The sequence below is a fragment of the Puma concolor genome, chromosome C1 (assembly GCF_028749965.1).
Source record: "Puma concolor isolate L17-30 chromosome C1, mPumCon1.1.hap2, whole genome shotgun sequence".
NCBI lineage: Eukaryota > Metazoa > Chordata > Mammalia > Carnivora > Felidae > Puma > Puma concolor.
Window position 1 is genome coordinate 117,685,612 of NC_141674.1, and position 19,332 is coordinate 117,704,943.

At 42.0% G+C, this 19,332-nt stretch overlaps 1 protein-coding gene across 35 annotated transcripts in view; it reads left to right on the plus strand.

Annotated features, from left to right (window-relative positions):
• CLASP1 (cytoplasmic linker associated protein 1) overlaps positions 1-19,332 on the plus strand; it is a 275,809-nt gene that overhangs the window by 192,004 nt on the left and 64,473 nt on the right. For 11 of the 35 annotated variants that reach the window (XM_086718350.1, XM_086718354.1, XM_086718352.1 and 8 more), the window contains 6 exons: positions 4,761-4,868; positions 9,585-9,647; positions 12,588-12,691; positions 14,608-14,631; positions 15,978-16,222; positions 18,976-19,039. In XM_086718350.1, coding sequence (XP_086574476.1) covers positions 4,761-4,868; positions 9,585-9,647; positions 12,588-12,691; positions 14,608-14,631; positions 15,978-16,222; positions 18,976-19,039 — 608 coding nt within the window. The remainder of the gene's footprint in view (positions 1-4,760; positions 4,869-9,584; positions 9,648-12,587; positions 12,692-14,607; positions 14,632-15,977; positions 16,223-18,975; positions 19,040-19,332) is intronic. The other 24 variants (XM_086718365.1, XM_086718368.1, XM_086718367.1 and 21 more) reach the window with 5 other exon arrangements.

Genomic DNA, 19,332 nt, shown 5'->3' on the forward strand with positions numbered 1-19,332 from the left:
GGCTGGGAGGGTCCAGCTCATGAAAGTCCTTACAGGCCGCCTGAGCTACAAGAAGGCAGGGCCACATATTTAAGAAGTGGAATGGGTAGGAGTTGGTTTGACTAACATTTCCAAAGCAAATTTGAAACGTATTCAAGCAGTGGTTTTGTTAATTGTACATGATCTCAGCTTTCTGTTGGGTGTTACATAGCATGGTCCCTGAGCTGACAGATTATTTGGATCCAGTGATTACAAGTTACATGGATACAACCAGAGAAAATATCATGACTGGAATGTCTAAATTTCAGATTTGAGGCTGTAACATGTATGTTTGGATCTAGTTTTGTTTGGAAAATGCATTTGATTTCATACCTGGTGGTGAGGTTTTGGCTGTCCTTTTTCAGTAGTTAATTAAATGTATAGAATGTCTCTTGGCAATCCAGAGTAGTTTCATCCTTTTAAAAATTCTTTGCTTTTTCGGGATTTTACTTTTCATATTATTAAAGGTGCCATTTTTACCTTCTTCCTGAAATTGGGAAAGAAGCCACCCTAGGTTGTCTGACATAACTCTAGGACCTGGTATTTCATGGTTTTAACTATGAATTTTGTGTTATGGATAGTTGAAAAGACAACACTTAATAAGCATTTACAAGAGGTACTGTGAAACATCATCCATTAGTAAAAACTGAATAGGAACCTATTTTCTTCTGAAGAGTTCTTTTTTGAAACAATATTTTGAAGAAAGTTCTCACCTTGATGCCCATTAAGGGGGAGTAGTTATGTGTAAAGCTTAGAGGTCATATATGTCATTCTGACTTAAAAAGGTATTTTATTTAAATTTCTGTACATGGTGAGAACATACATAGATACAAAGGGAGATAAATGAGTAAATCTTTCCACTTCTTCCTATAGTACTGCTGAGAGATTCCATTTTATGCGGTGTCGCATATATTAGTATCTTTAGCAGTAGATTGTCCACTGTTGTGATCATTTAGTCAGTAGTGGGTGTATGCCTATGTGTCTATAAACATTTGGTTCATTGTATAGCAACTTTAAATAGAAATACTTAGAGAAAAAGGGTAAGCATCTTTTAAGAGTATTTCCTTTTGTGCCCAAACCAACTAGTATTTTTAATCATTGCTAAACTAGGCTTGGAATTTGCACTGAGAATTAATTCTACAAATTATCTACAAATTACGTTTGGTTCAGCTATGCTTCATCTGTGGTAAAAATGACACCAAATATCTTCTTCTTCAGCATGTAAGGTTTCTTAAGCAAAACAGGATGTAATTCCTGTTATATAACCAAGAAACAGAATAAAACCCTGCTGCTCTCTTTTTTCTTGGCAATTTATTCCTTCACAAACTGTTCAGCCAAATAGAATAGATTATAAATTGTTTCATTTTGGAGTTTTACTCCGTTTTTGATGGATAATAAAGTTGTACAATGGAGTGCCTGAGTGGCTCAGTCGGTTAAGCGTCCGACTTCGGCGCAGGTCATGATCTCACAGTTCGTGAGCTTGAGCCCCATGTCGGGCTCTGTGCTGACAGCTCAGAGCCTGGAACCTGCTTCAGATTCTGTGTGTCCCTCTGTCTGCCCCTCCGCTGCTTGTACTCTGTCTCTCGCATTGTCTCAAAAATAAATAAACGTTAAAAAAATTTTTTTAATAATAAAGTCGTACAAATAGGTAATATCTATAGCAATTATATTTTGGAAGCTTAGTTTCCTTCCACTCATGTCTTGAGAAGGCAATAAAAACTTTTGATTGTTGGTAGCTTACATCCTGTGGATATACATTTAAAATGTTTTCAGATTTTCTGGTTAAAAATATTTTGAAAACAAAAATTTACAGGTGTCAGTGTCCCCTGTTAAGTTAGACTCCTGTGTGCAAGACCAAAACATGAAAATAACAGACTATAGACGTACTTCAGGGTAGTTCTCATTATTCCTCTTGGACTTTTGCTTTTGATGGGAGTTCTGGTAGGACTCATCTCTGCCTTAAAGGGCAGAAGTCAGGATTCCCTGAAAACTGTACAGAAGTATAGTGTCTCTTAAGAAATGAAAGCCCATCAAATGGGTTTTCAAGGCTTCCTGGCCTTTCCTGTAAGCACAGCACCACAGAACCACCTAAGAATACTGCTTCCAGAAAGTCACACAGCAAGCGTCTCTTCATCATCTCTCCCTCTTCTGTTATGCCTTCACATCACATATTCTCCCAGAGAACAGTTTTGGCACTCCCTAATGAGGTTAATTTGGTATGTTGTTTTTTAGCTTTGACCACCTAGTTAATTGGCTTTATAAAAATCATTTATGGATATACTTCTTAAAATCCTCCGGGTAGAGTGGTCTTTGGAAATGGTATTAGAAGTAGGCGTTACTCCTCTCGTGTTTTAAATTACCCAGCATTTGAACTATTGCTGTCATCACTGATACTCGTTAATGACGCATGGGGCAACTGTGGGCAGATGTTTAGAAAATTGTAAACAGAATTCTTTCTGTATATGTTACTACTGGCCTATGTTGAAGAAGCCAGTCAGCACGAATGGGTGACTTAACTTTCTCTGGCTGAAATAGTAAGAGGGTAAACCTTGTTAAGAATTATGCAGATTATTGTTTCTGAGCATGTCTGCTTATCCCTTTTCATGATCTTTTTTGCCTTCACAAAGCAGGCTCAGCCTGGGAGAGAGCAGGGATTTCCCATTGTTCTAACATGTGCATTAATTGAAGGAAGGGAGTGGAAGCAGAGTAACAAGTAATCAGTCAAGAACCATAAGAAAATGCTCAACTTAAGTGTGTGCATGTGTGAAACACCATCAGGACTGTTTTTATTGTTTTTGATTATTTGTTTTGGAGTGGGTGGTGGAATAAGATAAGATTTTCGATGCCTTTCAGCAAGGAACTCGGAGGTGCTGATGTAGGTACCTTATGTCACAGTACCCTTCTCATTTAATTGATTGGGTTCTTTCTTCACCATTCCTAGGGGGGGCAGCTGAGACAGGAGAGGCAAAGTGGCTGGACCAGGGAGGTCATTTCACAAATTGGATGTGGTATTGATCCTCTTAGGGATAAGCAACATTTCTTCATAGGTTCTAGGCGACTTCCCATGTGTTGGTATCAGTGGGTGCTCCCTCGTTTTTTGAGGCTTTTAACATTCAGGCCATGTGCCATGAGCTGGTTTAGAACTATCAGGAAGAATCTGTTGATCAAATAGTCACTGCTACTTTGAGTGCCTCCACGTCACTGTGGCAAAATGAAGGAGAATGTAGGAAGCACTGGCGAGTCCCACATGAGGCCCGTCTTGACGGATTTGCTCAGATTGCACTCCTGCGCTTGAGTTTTTCCTTGCTTGCCAGTGCAGACCAAGCGTTGGGCCGTCTGTCACATAACCGTAGGGTCTGGTTCAACTCTAGCACTGAACAGAGACCACAGTGGGGAGCTGGTTTGGTTTCTCACTTCCGTGTTCTCCTTTGTCAAGGAATTTAATGATTCTGGTTTGTAAGACGTTCTTGTTCCAGTTTGCTCATGTAGTAAATCCACCTTGGCTCTGAAATCATAGGCCATCCTCATTACGATGTAATAAACATGGCTGCTTTTACATCAGTGAATCAAGTTTATTTTTTCCAAAGTTTTCGGGAAGACATTTCTGTCCAGCCCAGAATTGTAGACCCACTCAAGATGGACAGATTTATTGTCCCCACATTCAGTAAGCAGGATCATTTCTGAGTATTTTGCCAGTTGTGTCTTTGTTCCTCAAGTTAAATTAAAAACCAAAAACATCATGGTCTTCTCTGAGCTTTACCGCCCAGTTATGTTAGACCTTCAGTTATTCATGTGACTCTGTCTTCTCAGCATTTTATAACGTGACAATACAGTCATTGTTAATCCATTATCCACAGATGATTTTATTGCAGTATAACGAATGAGTATAATAAAGTTATCCGTGGATAATCATACAGTAATTGGCTGTTCTTAGGTCAGTGGGGGGATCTTTTAGCACGAATATTGGGATTGTAGTTCACATGCTGTCGACTCATGTGTAAGGCGTGCCGGATAAGAGTGCTTGAGTAGGGGACCACAGGCAAACCTGTTTGGGTTCCCATAGAAAAAGCAGAGATTAAATGTTGGGACCAGTAAATAAAGGGATAGCAATCCCAACCCTTTGTTTATGCTGGTTTAGATAATTAAGTATGTTGGAAGCATCTAGATACTTACTTGGAGTGGGCAGGTTCTCCAGCTGAGTCAGTCCTTAGGACTTCTCTTTGTAAAGAAGCCCAGGCTAGAAAGATGAGCCCCCTTCCTTTTAATTAGGTAAGTTCATGTATTTCAGTGACCAGAGCCTTTATTCTGCTTTTTAACCCAAAGTAAATTATCTTTCTAACAACAGAGCGTATATGAAAATGGCTTTAGTCTTTTATCATCTTGATGAGAAGTTGGCTAAAGCTGTAAAAAATGATCATTTTCTGAAACGCTTTTGACCTTGTATTTCCTGATTGTTCTTTGGAAAGCTTTCTTTTCATTTCTTACATTTAGGTGTTATTTCACCTCCATTAAAAACCCCACAGCTTTCCGAAGCATTGAGCATAATCGAGTTTTTACACAGACCCTCTCCTGTTGTCAGCACGCGAGTCAGTGAGGCCTCAGCGGGGAGAGTCCTCAACGACGAACCCCCGGCGCGGGCAATGTCATGATTACGTTAACGGAATGTAACTGACGTTTTGTGAGTTTTTCTGTCTTCATTAAACTTCTTCACCTTCTCTGAAACCCCTCATGCTGCACACTAGCACGGAGCAGCCGTATCCCTCGACCCAGCATGAGTCAGGGGTGCAGCCGCAATACCAGCTGTGAGAGCAGCCGCGATACGAGCCCCGCTCGGGGCTTTCCTCCACTCGGTGAGTACACGTAGGCGCTGGCTCTCAGAGCAGAGTTCCTTGCCCTGCTCCCAATGCTTGTCCCACACACTGCGAGGCGGAATGACCTGCTGTCCTTCCTCTCCTGTCCTTGTGGTCCTTTCTTCTTTCTTTCCTCCTCCCTAGTTACCCTCTGTTGCCCCCCTCTGCATGCTTGAATTTTGGCAGTTTCCAGTTTTTATATATGGGAGGAAAAAAACACCACTTCACTCTGTACTGTTGCCATTTGTGACCACCTGCCAGCATCCAGGTTGGCAGACAGGCAAGCCCATCTTGTGGTCACTTCTAACCTAAGGGGACGCTTAGCCAAAGTCAGTTGCTTCTTAACAGTAGAGTTAATCCAAAATTTATCCTCTGTCCTTGTATTTCGACAGTTTGTGTTTAATTTCACCAAAGGTCAGGACACACGTGATTCAGTTCAAAGACGGAAAAAAATTAAAATCATGAGAATGTCTAGGAAATGAAATGTGCTCAGTTTAGGGCTGATAATATTAATCTAAAAAGCCTTGTGGCAGAAGGTACTAGCCATGCCTTGGCTAAGCGAGTCATTTCAGTGCTTTCTTTAAAGCAAGCCCACAGTAGCTTTTTGATAAACTGCTTATGTGTACAGCACAGTGTACGACTTTACAACGTTTATTGTTAATCAGAGATTTTCATTCTTCCTGGGCTCAATAGGCTATGCAATGTCTGTGACCTGATGCCATCCCAGGGCAGGAATTTACAACAGTTGGTCGCCATAAGGTGGTGTCAGTACCTTATCTCGGGTCACGAGCCACGTGCCAGTTTGGGGCTGCTTGTCCACAACGCTCCGTCTCTCTTACAGCCAGAATTTGTATTTTCACAGTTTTTAGGATTCGAGAAAAACAGACAAAAGAGAAACATATTTCCTTTATGAAATACTGTGTTTGCCTTTTCTTTTCAGGCTCAGTAGTCTAAAATGGACATCTATTTTTACCTAGTGCAAATTATTAATCCCCCAAGACCTCTAGAAAGAGCACATACGTTTGCAAAAAAAACATTTTGTATTATCCAGTAACTGTGTTTCAGTTCTTCGCCACATTAATTGCTGTAAAGCTGTATATTTTCCTCCTGATAAGCATGACAGGTGGAAATTATAAGATTAGGCCTAGGCCTGACGTTGTTATATGGAATTGTGGACTGCAGCAGTCTGTTATTTTGACTCTAATTATGTAACATTAGACATTAGGTCTTTCAAATATAAAAAATGTCACTCCAGAAGCTGGATGATAGATCAAAAGCACACAGTCTTAATATTTGCCTCGTTCTTCTCCTGATGTCATACACTTCTTTCTAATATCCTTTTATCGCATCAGTAGCAATAATACTTCCTTATGACCTGTTGTCCTTTATGAACTTAAAGCCAGGCCACATGGGTCACTTGACTTAGTGAGAAGACGCCTTTGTGAGATAGTCTACCTGATTAGCATGAGATCCCAAGTGGAGCGACTCACCTTGAACACACCAGCTACTCCACAGCAATCTGAAGCAGCAGAACAGAATTCTCAACAAATCAGGGGCAGCAGTGATGATTTTTTTTCTGAATGAACTGGTGATTTTTCCTTTTAAGTTAAGGCTGTATATCTCTGCGTCCTTGCTGACTATTTGGCCTTCTAAACAACCTGTTCTATAAGTGAACAATTCAATCTGCTTATTGGTTATTGGGTCTCTTAGAGGCAGTTCCGTGTTTTTCTTTCCTATATGCACTGGTATTTTTGTTACTGTCCACGGAAGCAGCCTTTGTAATCCAGGATGTGGTCAGTGGACCAGGCAAGGTGTGCTGAATTCTTGAGTTCCTAATTGAACCCTGAGTACTTGAGTGATCCAGTTTGGTTTTCACTTTCTTTGGTGAAATTGATCTGCATAAGGGTCTTGGTGACAACCCAGAAGGGTGAAATGTGCAGTCGCTCCTACCAGGACAGAAGATGTGGATGAGGCGTTTCCCTTTCCTAACAAACTAGCATCAGCACGTGCTTTCTGTTGGTCAGGGCAGAGTTAACATCTTGTCAGCTGAGTTTGTAGGCATGCCCTCTTTTCCTCCTTGGGGTAAATCTGTCTGTAAAACTTTTACCCAGCAAGAACAAGAGCGGTCCTCATGCGCACGGCCCCCCATCTGAGCAGGTACCTGTTCACACTCTGGGACGGGTGTTACCATTATCCCTTTTTTATGAATGACAGAGTAGAGACTGAGGGAGAGTAAGCCAGCTGTCCAGGTCACACAGCTAAATGGTGGAGCTAGGTTTTGAATCCAGTCTGACTTCAAAGCTTGGCTGCTCCCTTGCCTCATTTGAAAGTTCTGATAATTTAGCGTCTTTCATTTGTTCCTCGGAAGTGTATTAAATACTTTCTCTCCAGGCTTAAGCACAGAGAAAGTGTCCGGTAATGTTTCTCCATTACGATTTCCAGGTTTGGAGTTAAGCCATGGGAATTCATAGCTCAGTCCCTGAAGGTGGTGTCCAGCGGAGCTCACTGTGCCCTTTAGACAATATGAAGTTTCCTTCTTATTCACGTTAATAATTGTTTCCCACCCTCTCTGTAAATTAGTGAGATTTTTGTGTTAGTGCCCCTTTGGGTCAGTTTATATAGCCAGGTTTTGTTTCAAAAAAGGTCGGTGGGGGGGTGTGTGTGAAAATAATTACAGTTTGGTGATTATATACTGGTTTTAAGTTTGCTTTTTTTTTTGTTATAAAGTTATCTTGGACCATTTTAATAAGGATGTTTCTGTGGTTACAGTGACAATATCAAAATGAAAGTAAGGGCTCAGCTGTAAATCAGGCTCTGATTGTAAGAGGGTCCACCTCGGATTCCATTGTTGGGTGTTCACTTGAGAACAAAGGATTCATTCCATGACAGATTTACTGTAGAATAGCCTGTTGAAACAGAACCAAAGGACGACTTTCTAAGCAACCTTCAGGCGTTGCTTAAAAGGTATTTCCAGTTTAAACTACCAGGATATGGCACTGATTAATGTTGCACAGTAAATGGTATGCTTCAGTCTTAAAAAGTATTTTGCCAGTTTGTTTGTTTAAGGAAAGTGATTATTTTATATGTGTTTTAGAGATTGCCAATTTATTTTTGTGCATCCTGAGGAATTAGAAATTCCCTTTTTGTGAGCTGGTAGAAATTTGTCCTTATCCACGAGGTAGCTTTTGCTATTTGATACCACTCGTACCACTTACGAAGATACGTGCATTTTCATCAAGTGACATGAGCTTAAAAAAATAAAATTATGGGGGCGCCTGGCTGGCTCAGTCGGTAGAGCATGTGACACAATCTCGGGGTCGTGAGTTTGATCCCTGTGTTGGGTGTGGAGATTACTTTAAAAAAAAAATTTTTTTTTTAAATTCTGTCCAAGAGTTTGAGGTTTTGGTATTTTACAACGAGACGGAAGTGTTCACGTGCACAGGATACTGCACTCTGTTAGCATAGGTGAGAAGTGGTAGCACTGCTGGGTAGTACTTTGTTTGTCAAACCTGGGAATTTCCCATGATGCAACCACCGGGTTCCTTTCAGAGTAAGGAGTGTAAGCGTGTTATCTCTTGGGGTTTTTTCCCTGAGGTAAGGAACCATATACTGCATGGCACTCTGCTCCAGAAATTGGTGATTCGAACCAAGTCAGTTTCATCGTCATTTCTGAGAGTTATTCTCTCTATGTGAAGACGGAGTTGAGCATGTAATTCCTCCAATTGCTGAATTAATTCGCTCGTGAATATCTGCTAATCAAGTGATATTTGACGTAGACATGTAAGTCGCAGTTTACTCGTAACCATCGCTGCCACCGCCAGCACCAGCAGCGTACCAGCCCCCACTGCTACCGCTACCACCATTTTACTCAGTGCCCGGCACTGCCTTAAGTGCCTTATATAAGATCTCTCGCACCCGTCTCTACTCCCAAGAGGTACGTACCCTTTTTAGCACATTTCCAGATGCGGAAGCTGAGACACAGAGATGTAGAGCTTCGCCCAAGGTCGTCCCGCTGGTTGTGACCAAAGCAGGACTCGCCCCCGGCTGTCGTGCGGAGCTGGTGCGCGGTTAGCCAGGGTACTGCCAATGCCTCGCCAAGAAAGCTCCTTAAAACCGTTCCGACTAAATTCCCATCAGTGAAACGACAAGTTCGTTAATCGTTAGGATTTTTGTGCAGAAAAACAGCAAAAATTGGGGGAACACAGGATTTCATTTGTTGAGCCCCCTCTCTTGTGACTTCCTTCCATTTCTGTTCAAATAACGTTATGAACCTTTATGCTTTTGTGTTTGGTGCATGGTCGCATATGCATCATGTACCGATGAGGCATCTTGTGAGCTGAGTAAATAATCCATTCTCCTGATGCTCCACCGGGTATAGACGGTGCTCTGTGACTCCTGACGTCCTTCATGTTGCATACTTCCATAACGGCTGACTGAGGCTTCGCGGTGCGAATATAAACGTGGAGTCTGAGCTTAGGCACCGCAGACAGTGCCTTCGTTGTGCCTGTGTGTGTAACAGCCGTGTGAGAGCCAGCAGGCTGCCGCGGAGCTTGGGGATCGGCACTTGCTATCCATTCATCTCCAGCGCCATTTCCGTTCATGAGAAAACATGGCCTTGTTGGGAGCAGTCCCTGCGTTTCCTTCAGACTGTGGCATTTTCTGTGTCGGGTACTCGTGTGTTAATCCTGTGGGTGTTGCCGTTCCTTTTACCTGCAGCCTCTCGACGTCATTCCAGGTCCACTAGTGCCCTCTCCACTGCTGAGTCTGTTGGGCAGTCAGGTGAACAAGTGCTAACTGCATGATTCGGCTTCTTCATACGTCCCGTCTCACGCTCATTCTAGCATTTGTTTCCGTCAGTGTCGCCTAGCACTTGGCATGTATGCACTTCATGTTTGTTTTCCCCAGTGTGCTTTGGTTTTTTTCCGTTGTTGAATGTTTATGGTTCTGTTAATAGGCCGTAGATGCTTTATCGCCTGTTTGACAACATCATCTCTCCAGTGCTCATGTTTATGTGAAAACAAAACAGAAACACGGGGAAGGGCTTCTTCCCCCTCTTTTTAGTCCCTCCCTCAGGAGAACAAGCACCCAAAATAGGTATCATGAAAAGTCCCTTTGGGGAAATAGGGTATGGGTGTCATCCAACAGTCTTGCATTTCCAAAGTCTTTGCTCCCAGAAAGTGGTGATTACTGATGTTAATCATTAGTGTCAGGTTCTGGTGATCTGGAGGAACTATCTAGTTACCAGACGTCCCAAGTCACAGAATACATAATTTCACAGGTATAAATACTGTCCTAAAACTTACGGAAAAACAAGGTCACGATTCAGATAATCAGGTCAGGCCGAAGGTAGCCTTTGCAGCCTGTGGTCCCCAAATGTTTCATCCCAGCCCGCTTTAACGATACCAAAAATCCCCTGGTTAGCCATTTGGGGCAAAAAGTAAGCATACAGAAATATGTAAGTGTGCTGGCTTTTTATACGCTAACAGTCCCTACTGACCTGAGTCAGAGTTCCTCACCTGAGCACGGCAGTATGTATTAAGTCACAGACTGTTGATGGTGACAACTGTCACCCGTTCACGGAGTTACTTTCTCTGTTCTTCCTCGAAGTGAAGCGGGCTGTGCATTTTATTACTTACACTCTGTTGGGTACACCCTCCAGAAGATGAGGGCACAGGCACACGCATCCGTCTCGGGGAACGGAGCTTCATGATAACACAAGAGCAGTGAGAGCGTAGAAGAGATTGTGGTCTGGTGAAAACAAAAGGCTTGTAACCTTGCTCAAATCCAGACAAGCATTTCCCCCTCAGATTTGAAATTCAAATGATCTGTGACATCTATCCAGTGACGTGCAGTCACTGTATGGCGGAGCTGGATGCATCTGGGAAGCACAAAGTAATTGCATTGTTCTTACAGCTTTAATTTTGTGTCTAAAAGCAAAATATCAGTATTATCCCTGGAGCAGGAATTGCTGGCATGTGATATACTTTTTGTTTTTTAATTGTTTTAGAGTCCGTTTTATTTAAGTTTATGCTGGGTAATTTTTAAATGGCTTATAACTGAATTACTTTCATTTTGTTACTCATAAATCCCTTACTATCTACCCTTTTTTAATGGAAAAAAGAACAAAGATGATGTATAAAACTATATGCACAGCAAATTTCAAATTTACATGAGTTTTATATTTCAACTGATAATACACACACACACACACACACACACACACACACACACACACACACACAGGGAGACATCTAGATATTATTGTTTTGTGGTCTCTTATATGGCACATTTAATCATCTTTTACATAATGACTTAAGACATCATGCAGTCTGACCAACAAGTACATTAAAAAAGGGGATAGTATAACATACAATTTTTGTTTCTTTATAAAAATTCATGAGTGTATAACGTTTTGGTTAGCAGTGTTTAAATTTTTTCCCCTTTCTGTGGCGCTGGAAGGTGAAAATTTTGAAACTGACATGTTTAATGAGCTAAGGAACACCTCACTTTGAAACTTCTTGTTTCCTAAAGAACTCTCGTTACATATCCAGAGTTTTAAACATATCACTTTACAAGAAAGATCAACTCATGTAAAGCAGATTTAGCTTTCCTTTTCCCCTAAATGCTCCATTATGAGAATATATATATATGTTTGTATATAGTCCAAACAGTGTTTTATTTGTTCATAAAAAGAAAGCACTTTTTTATCTAACATTTTTCTTCAAAGATTTTTTTTTACACGTTAGTGTTTTAAATAAGAAACGTTTGCCAGTAAATAGGTGTGAGACACTTAGGAAGTATGATTTTTATATGAACTTTTCTCCTGTTGTATGTAGCTCCAAGCTCAGCACCTCTCAAGGAAGGCTGCTCACCTGACATAATGGGACTTGTAAAAAGTTTGCCTTCTTTGTCCATGATCCTTAACATAATGGAACTTAAAATAATTAAACTGCTGGAATTTGTTTTAAATTCCTTGGATTGTATCCATTTTGTTTACATGTATAAAGACTATCATTTGAAATTCAAATCCTTTGAGAGACTCAGGAAAATTTTATACTAATGTTATCTGAGTGATTAATGGTTTGCAGTGGAGATACTAGCTTTTTCTGATGATCATTGAAGACTTTGAATAAAATGAAGTTTAAATAACCTTTGGTGACACAGGCATCATGAACAAGTACCCAAAATTAATTGAGCTCAGTTAATAAGAACAGTTAAACAGTAGTAGCACTGACGAAAATTTGCAGAGATCAATTGAACACATTAGTTTCAAATTTTAACTTCTTATTACACATTGCATTAGAACTCACTTGTCAAACCACAAAGCTCCCTAATTAGTTTGACCCGAACATAAGGGCCACTTGCCTCCAGAGGGAATGCTAAATAGATCAAAAGAGTCAATGCCACCGCCCAGCTCACTTCTAGAATAAGCTCCCCTCTCTCCCAAGTCTCAACACTTTGACAAAACAAAACATCATTAAAGAGCCATTTCAGTTGTCAGGACGCTTTGTGGCACGATAGCATTCAGCGCGAACAGCTTGACCTCTGCCGCTGGTGAACAAGTCAGGTCTAGTTAGGACTGCAAGGGAAGTGTAGTTCTGTGTGGCTAGAGACTTTCCAGTGCCTCTGTCCAGTAGGTGGGAAGAGGCAGGAGCCCCTGCAAACAACTGAGAAAATGTGAATTAAAGTGACATATCTTTGGTTTTGTTTTTTGAATAGACCGGTTTGGGCTTGGCCAGGCAGGAAGAATACCTGGCTCTGTGAATGCCATGCGGGTTTTGAGCACGAGTACGGACCTTGAAGCTGCTGTCGCTGATGCTTTGGTAAGAGTCACGGCGCGTGCAGTCTCTCTGACTTACTCATCCGCCATTTTCCTCACAGAAGATCGCCTCCAAATCAGCGTCCTCAGGCATCCCCGGCACTGTGTGAATTGTGTAAATATTGTGTACACCCTGTGTAAATAACGTGTAAACTTGTATTATTATCTCTTTCTTTTGAAACTTGGATCCCTGTACAGAAGTGAAGATTGGCCTTACAGAAAACACTAGCATCAAGTATTTCTTCTGTGCTCTTCAATGTCAAGGAAGTTTTGATGTCATTGGGCTGCTTCTTTTTCCCTTTTTTCTCCATGTTTTTTTTTTTTTTTTCTTCAGCGTTTCCTTTTTTCATTCTGTGGCTTCTATTGCTTTACAGGCTCTGATGGCATAGCCTAAACACATCATTATAATAGTAGGTAACAGTGTGAGTGGTTTGAAAATCTCACACTTATTCGATGACCACACTAGTTGTTCCATACAATTTTACATTTGTTTCGTCTTTTAAAATGAGTCATTAAGTCCTTGTTAAGGGAACTTTCCCAAACGTTAATGCCGATGGACTCTGAGGACATAAAGCGCTGGTGGAATGTTTTTGCCTCAGTATAATGTAGTTTCTAAAAATATATAATAATAATAATAATATAAAGCAGTTAGAGATCCTTCAGTTTGTGGTTATAGCAAAACACTCCCTGGTAGAATCAGCTTGTGGTCAGATTGCCTTCTAAAGATGCATTTCAACTGGCAGTGACACTGCCTCTAGCATATTCTAGTTGACGTGCTCAGCATTTAAAGCAGATCTTCTTTAGAACTGTCTGATCTCTGGCCTTACTTGTGCTGTTTTAAGATACATTGTCTTTCTAAGGGAAAAAAGTATCTGGTTTCAGAACCAGAAGTTTTAAACCCAGCCGTGTTTTGCATCTGATCAAACCGTTACAGCCCCTGGCTGCACAGGTTCTCGCTTTCACCCCTTCCTGTGTCGCCCTCATTTATTCTTGCGCAGTCAGAGTGCTTTGACAAGCGACTGTGAGCAAGCAGTGTGCCACTCTCCCGATGCTTTTCCTGTAAGCAGGGGCTGCCTGGCCAGCTCTATTCATCGGCCTTCTGTGCAGAAGGGCTTTTTTCCTGGCAGGTACTGGAGTTCAGGATAATTGCTTTAACCATGGCTTTGACTTCAGAGTCATGAGCTGGAACAGAACTCTGGGAAGAGATTCTTCCTTCCAAGCTGCAGCACTGGGAATCGCTTACTTATTCAGGGACCCTATTTGGAGGTCGGGGGGGGGGGGGGCGGGGAATGATGGATGTGCAAAACCCTTAGTTAAATGGGACTTCCAGTTAAGGTGGGGGAGTTCCCTCCCTCACTCTTTAAAGAGCTGCGCAAGGGACTGTGCACCAAGTGCTAGGAGCCAGAGTCGGACTTGAGAACTTGAGCTTGGGCTTTCCTTGGCTTGGGCTTTTCTGTGAGCTCTAGCCGTCAGCCCACTCAGGCTGCCCTTATTTACTCTTTGTGCAAACTGCCTGGTCTCCCCGAGTGACCCGCTGCAGAAGAGAGAGCTCAGGAATGGTACACAGATGTGCTTCCCAGGATAGAAGCCCCAGGGCAGACAGAAGCTAGCATGGGAATAGGTAGAATTAACAGTGACTTTAGAGATGTACCACGGCGGTGGGGGGAGTTTTTAGCATAGCAAAGGAGTATGGCAAGTACTAGAAGGTGTTTCTAGGAGGTGTAGGAAGGGCTAGGAGATGCCATTGTGAAAGCGTTCTTTGTTATTATTCGCTTGATATGAATTGCTTGCTAACCTGTATTTTTGGTTTGCTAAGATATGTTTTGCTGTACACTTTTGTTGCAAGAACAATCCCCACATATGCTTCTGACATAATTCTCTATGCTTTTTCCCCATCCTTCAATATTTTCCTGCCTACAGCTGTTAGGAGACTCCAGGAGCAAGGTACCAGTGCTTTAACTTTTGTTTTACAACTTCATTTTTTTCTGTTGCAAGTATATTTCCTTTAGGAGCTAGTGAAAGCAACACAGTGTGTAGTATAATGTAGAAATCCTGATCTGAATTATGATTTGTCCAGTCTAGTGAAGCTGTTGTTAGCGATGGAATCAGTCTCCTCTCTCATCTGTTCTAGTTCTTTTTTGTTTTTTGGGTTTTTTTTGGTTTTTGATTTTTGGTTTTTGGTTTTTGGTTTTTTTATGTCAAGCTCTGCTCCTTCTCCTATCAGTGTTTTATTTTATTAACCCAGTTTGTGTCTACTGTTAATGTTCTTATTTCATGGATGGATGTATTCAACATTTTTCTTATTTTATGGATCTAGTTTATACATAAATAAGATGATCTTGTAATTTACCACCCTAACAAGGATGATTGTGAAAGGGGGGATTATTCATAACTATGCTGGGACAAGAGGCATAAGACAGAACTGTCCCGAGCAAGTTGTGATGGATGGACAAGCCGTGTTAATTAGAAAATTACATTTGGGGGGAGAAAAAGAAAAAAGATTACATTTGTATGGTTTTGGCCAATAACTTTTTTTTTTCTTTTAGGGAAAATTGTATTTTATCAGTTTACTAGCTGTTGCTATATTATTTATGGGTTTAACTTCCAGTTTTATATTCAGGGTAAGAGAAACAAATGAAGGATCTACAGGAAGCCTATTTGTGTTCAGATAATTTAAGAATCCTTTGACAGGGGCTACTCTGCTCTGCCATTTCAGTTTTAGACTTTCTTAAGGAAGCATGAATATTCAAACAAATTTTCCCATTGACCGTGCTCAAGATCTATTGTTTTTGATTGTGAAAGGGGCTGGTGGGCACACTTACTTGCGGTGTGGCAGGGGCTGGCCCAGGTTAGTTAGCATATCCTTCCGTTATATCCTCGCAACAAACGTGTGAGAGGTATCGTTACTGTTATTTCAAAGATGGGGAGAGTGAAGCAGGAAGGTTAGGAGGCTTTCCGGGCTTCCTCAGCCCGTCAGCGGCTGCAGGCTGACCACCCAAGTCTGTCTTACTGCAAAGTCCACACACCGGACTAGAGACCGTACTCTTTTCGTCTCTGCTGTGGATTGCTCTGCTTGTTATCCTATCCCGACTGGACGTCTGCTTTTCTGTTTTCATTTCTCTAATCTGTAAGCACAGGAAAGTGCAGTGCTTGTGTGCGTGCCTGCGTGCCCGTGTGCGTGCGTGTATCTTTTTACCATTAACTGTTGCCGATTTTGTTTGGCGTGACTCGCGGTCATTTCGCCTTCCCATTTCTTCCTCCGTCACTCCCACCTCCGTTGGACCTGACAGAAGAAGCCGGTGAGGAGGAGGTATGAGCCGTACGGGATGTATTCTGATGACGATGCCAACAGCGATGCCTCAAGCGTTTGCTCTGAGCGCTCGTACGGCTCCAGGAACGGCGGCATTCCCCACTATCTGCGGCAGACCGAGGACGTAGCAGAAGTTCTCAACCACTGTGCCAGTTCCAACTGGTCGGAAAGGAAAGAAGGGCTTCTCGGCCTGCAGAACTTGCTGAAGAGCCAAAGAACACTGAGGTGAGGGGACAGGAGGCCGAGGTTGTGAGCCAAGTTCTAAGTCTCATGGTCTGCTCATCAGCACCTTAAATGGATTCCTTGCCATTCGTGCAGTCCTTCCAGAGTTCCAAGGCTCAGGGTCAGGCACTACGAGTGCTAAGATGGCTAAGACGTGGTCTTTGCCTTCCAGAGACTTTGAAACCTCTGGCAAATACTCTGTACTTTATTAGGTGTGTAAAACATTTGGTTCCCTTACAGTTCATATGTATCAGGTAGGTGTTGTTTGAGAAATCTTGGTACAGTTTGCAGTTTAGGTAAAAAAATCAAACAACTCTGCAGGTTGATATGGTTCATTACACTTTGGGATCGTGGGTAAAATGATAGCAGTCTCCATCTAAAATGTTTCAATATGCAAACACATATATACCTTATAAATGTGTATAGTAATGACATACTAAGAGTACTTGAAACTTGTAACGGTATTATCACTAGAAGTGATTACTTTGTTTTTGCCTTTGTTTCTGTGTTTCATAAATTTTCTCAAATGAGCTTGTATTACACACACCAAAAAAGTATGTGTTTATACCATACTTCATCAAATCTAAGGCACCATTGATGCACCGTTATTTTACATCCCTCTAAGAAGAAATGCTTACTTATTAAACCATGGCAATACTAATATGTCTTTGATTGTAAGACAAAGCTGAAAATTATAGAAATGTTACAACGTGAAGAATTTGAGAAAGTTAGAATCCATGAAATGCAGTATATTCTTTGGATAATTTTTTTTTAAAGTTTATTTCGAGAAAGAAAGAGAGCAAGCACGTACATGCGGGAAGAGGGGCAGAAAAAGGCGGAGAGAGAGAGAGAGAGAGAGAGGGAGAGAATTCCAAGTGGGCCCCCAGCTGTCAGCGTGGAGCCCAGTCCTGGGGCTCAATCCCACCCAAACTGTGAGATCATGACCTGAGCCGAAACCAAGAGTTGGACACTTAACCGACTAAGCCACCCAGGTGCCCCTGGATAGTTTTTCTAAGATAAATTTTGAACGTGTGTAAGTTTATGGTCACAGGTGGGCCCTGCGAAGCTAAGTGAACATTGGCTGATGAATCCTCATGCTGTTAAGTGTGCCCCTCCAGTCAGTCAGACTCAACCCTGCCATATTCGGACTTGTTATGTGCTGTCCTCCTACCTCCCCCCAGCCCCCCATTATTCCATTCTGGTCACGAAGAGGTCTTGAGCAGCTTTTTCCTATGCCTTCTGAAATTCAGGTAGCCTCTGACATTCACTAGTGAGCTGTCAACAACAAAATGAGGATGGTTTATTGAGATGATGATTCCTCAGAATCTGCTTAATCTGGTGGTCCCCTTTCTTAATATGTTAATGTTGACCAAGTATCCGTTGAATAATCTCTAGAAATCTATTGATTGGGACTGGTCTAATCTAGAGCACTGTGTTACTGATGTTAAAGTAGATCATCAAACCGGCTGTCTCGTATGTGTGAAGGGGGATTACTCAGGGGGTAATTTGGGGGCAAGATGATGATCCTTATACTCAAGCCTTGAAGTAAAATGGGCCTCAGTGGTATAGATAAGGATAAGAAAAAGCAAAAGGGCACTAACAGGAAATGAACATTTGCTTTGTCTCAGTAGCTGTAGGAAGGAAGTGTGTTCTCTCCTTAACCCTCCCTGTAGTCATTTGTTTGATACAGATCTAAAGACATCTGAGTACTTTGTAGCAAAACTGAGATTAAAATCCAGGTCTGTCTGACCCCAAACCACCATGCTTTTCCTAGTTTATCTCATTGAGTTTCATCTGTGGCAGGTGGAAGACAGACCTCAAATGAGTGGGGTTTAGCTCATGGCTTTGCCTCCCCCATGTGTGTGAACTTCAGCAGTCACTCTGGAAGATTGTTTCCTCGTTTTCAGATGAGAGCCCAACTATCATGATTTTATATTTCTACTTAATTTCATCATGACTTAAATAAGTTAATTTATTTGTGAAAAAAACTTTGTTATATAAAAATTATTTAAAAAAAATTTTTTTAATTTTAGTGTTTATTTATTTTTAGAGAGAGAGACAGAGTGTGAGCAAGGGAGGGACAGAGAGAGAGGGAGACACAGAATCCAAAGCAGGATCCAGGCTCTGAGCTGTCAGCACAGAGCCTCATGTGGAACTCGAACCCATGAACCACGAGATCATGACCTGAGCCAAAGGTGGAAGCTCAACCAACTGAGCCACCCAGGCGTCCCTGTTACATAAAAATTTTTTTTTTTAATTTTTTTTTTTCCAACGTTTATTTATTTTTGGGACAGAGAGAGACAGAGCATGAACGGGGGAGGGGCAGAGAGAGAGGGAGACACAGAATCGGAAACAGGCTCCAGGCTCTGAGCCATCAGCCCAGAGCCTGACGCGGGGCTCGAACTCCCGGACCGCGAGATCGTGACCTGGCTGAAGTCGGACGCTTAACCGACTGCGCCACCCAGGCGCCCCAACATAAAAATTATTTTTTACAAAGCTGTCACAGGGTGCACGGGTGGCTCAGTCGGTGAGCCTCCGACTCTTCATTTCGGCTCAAGTCGTGATCTCATGGTCTGTGAATTCAAGCCCCACACTGGGCTCTGCGCTGACAGTGTAGAGCCTGCTTGGGATTCTCAATCGCCCCCTCTCTCTACGCCTCCCCCTTCTCAAAATACAGAAAAAACAAAAGCTGTCACTAATCTCAGTGTTGATTCATGAAATTCCAAGTTCATTTCTTTCCATTTTATTTCCTCTAGTCGAGTAGAATTGAAAAGACTGTGTGAGATCTTCACTCGAATGTTTGCTGACCCTCACAGCAAGGTAAGTGTGGGAATCCTGCCTGCTGATGCCCCCCCTGCATGCCCACGTGAGCTGTATAATACACTACTTAAGAGTGAGAGACAGTTCCCCATAGTGCAGTTTAGACCTTCCAATTTAACACCAGTTTCTGCAGTAGTTGATGTTATATCTTTTAAGCTGTTTTTTTGTTTGTTTGTTTGTTTTTGTTTCTGTTTTTTGAGAGAGACGGAGAGAGGGTCCCAAGCAGGGACTCAGTCTCACGAATAGTGAGATCATGACCTGAGCCAAAATCAAGAGTCGGAAGCTTAACCAAC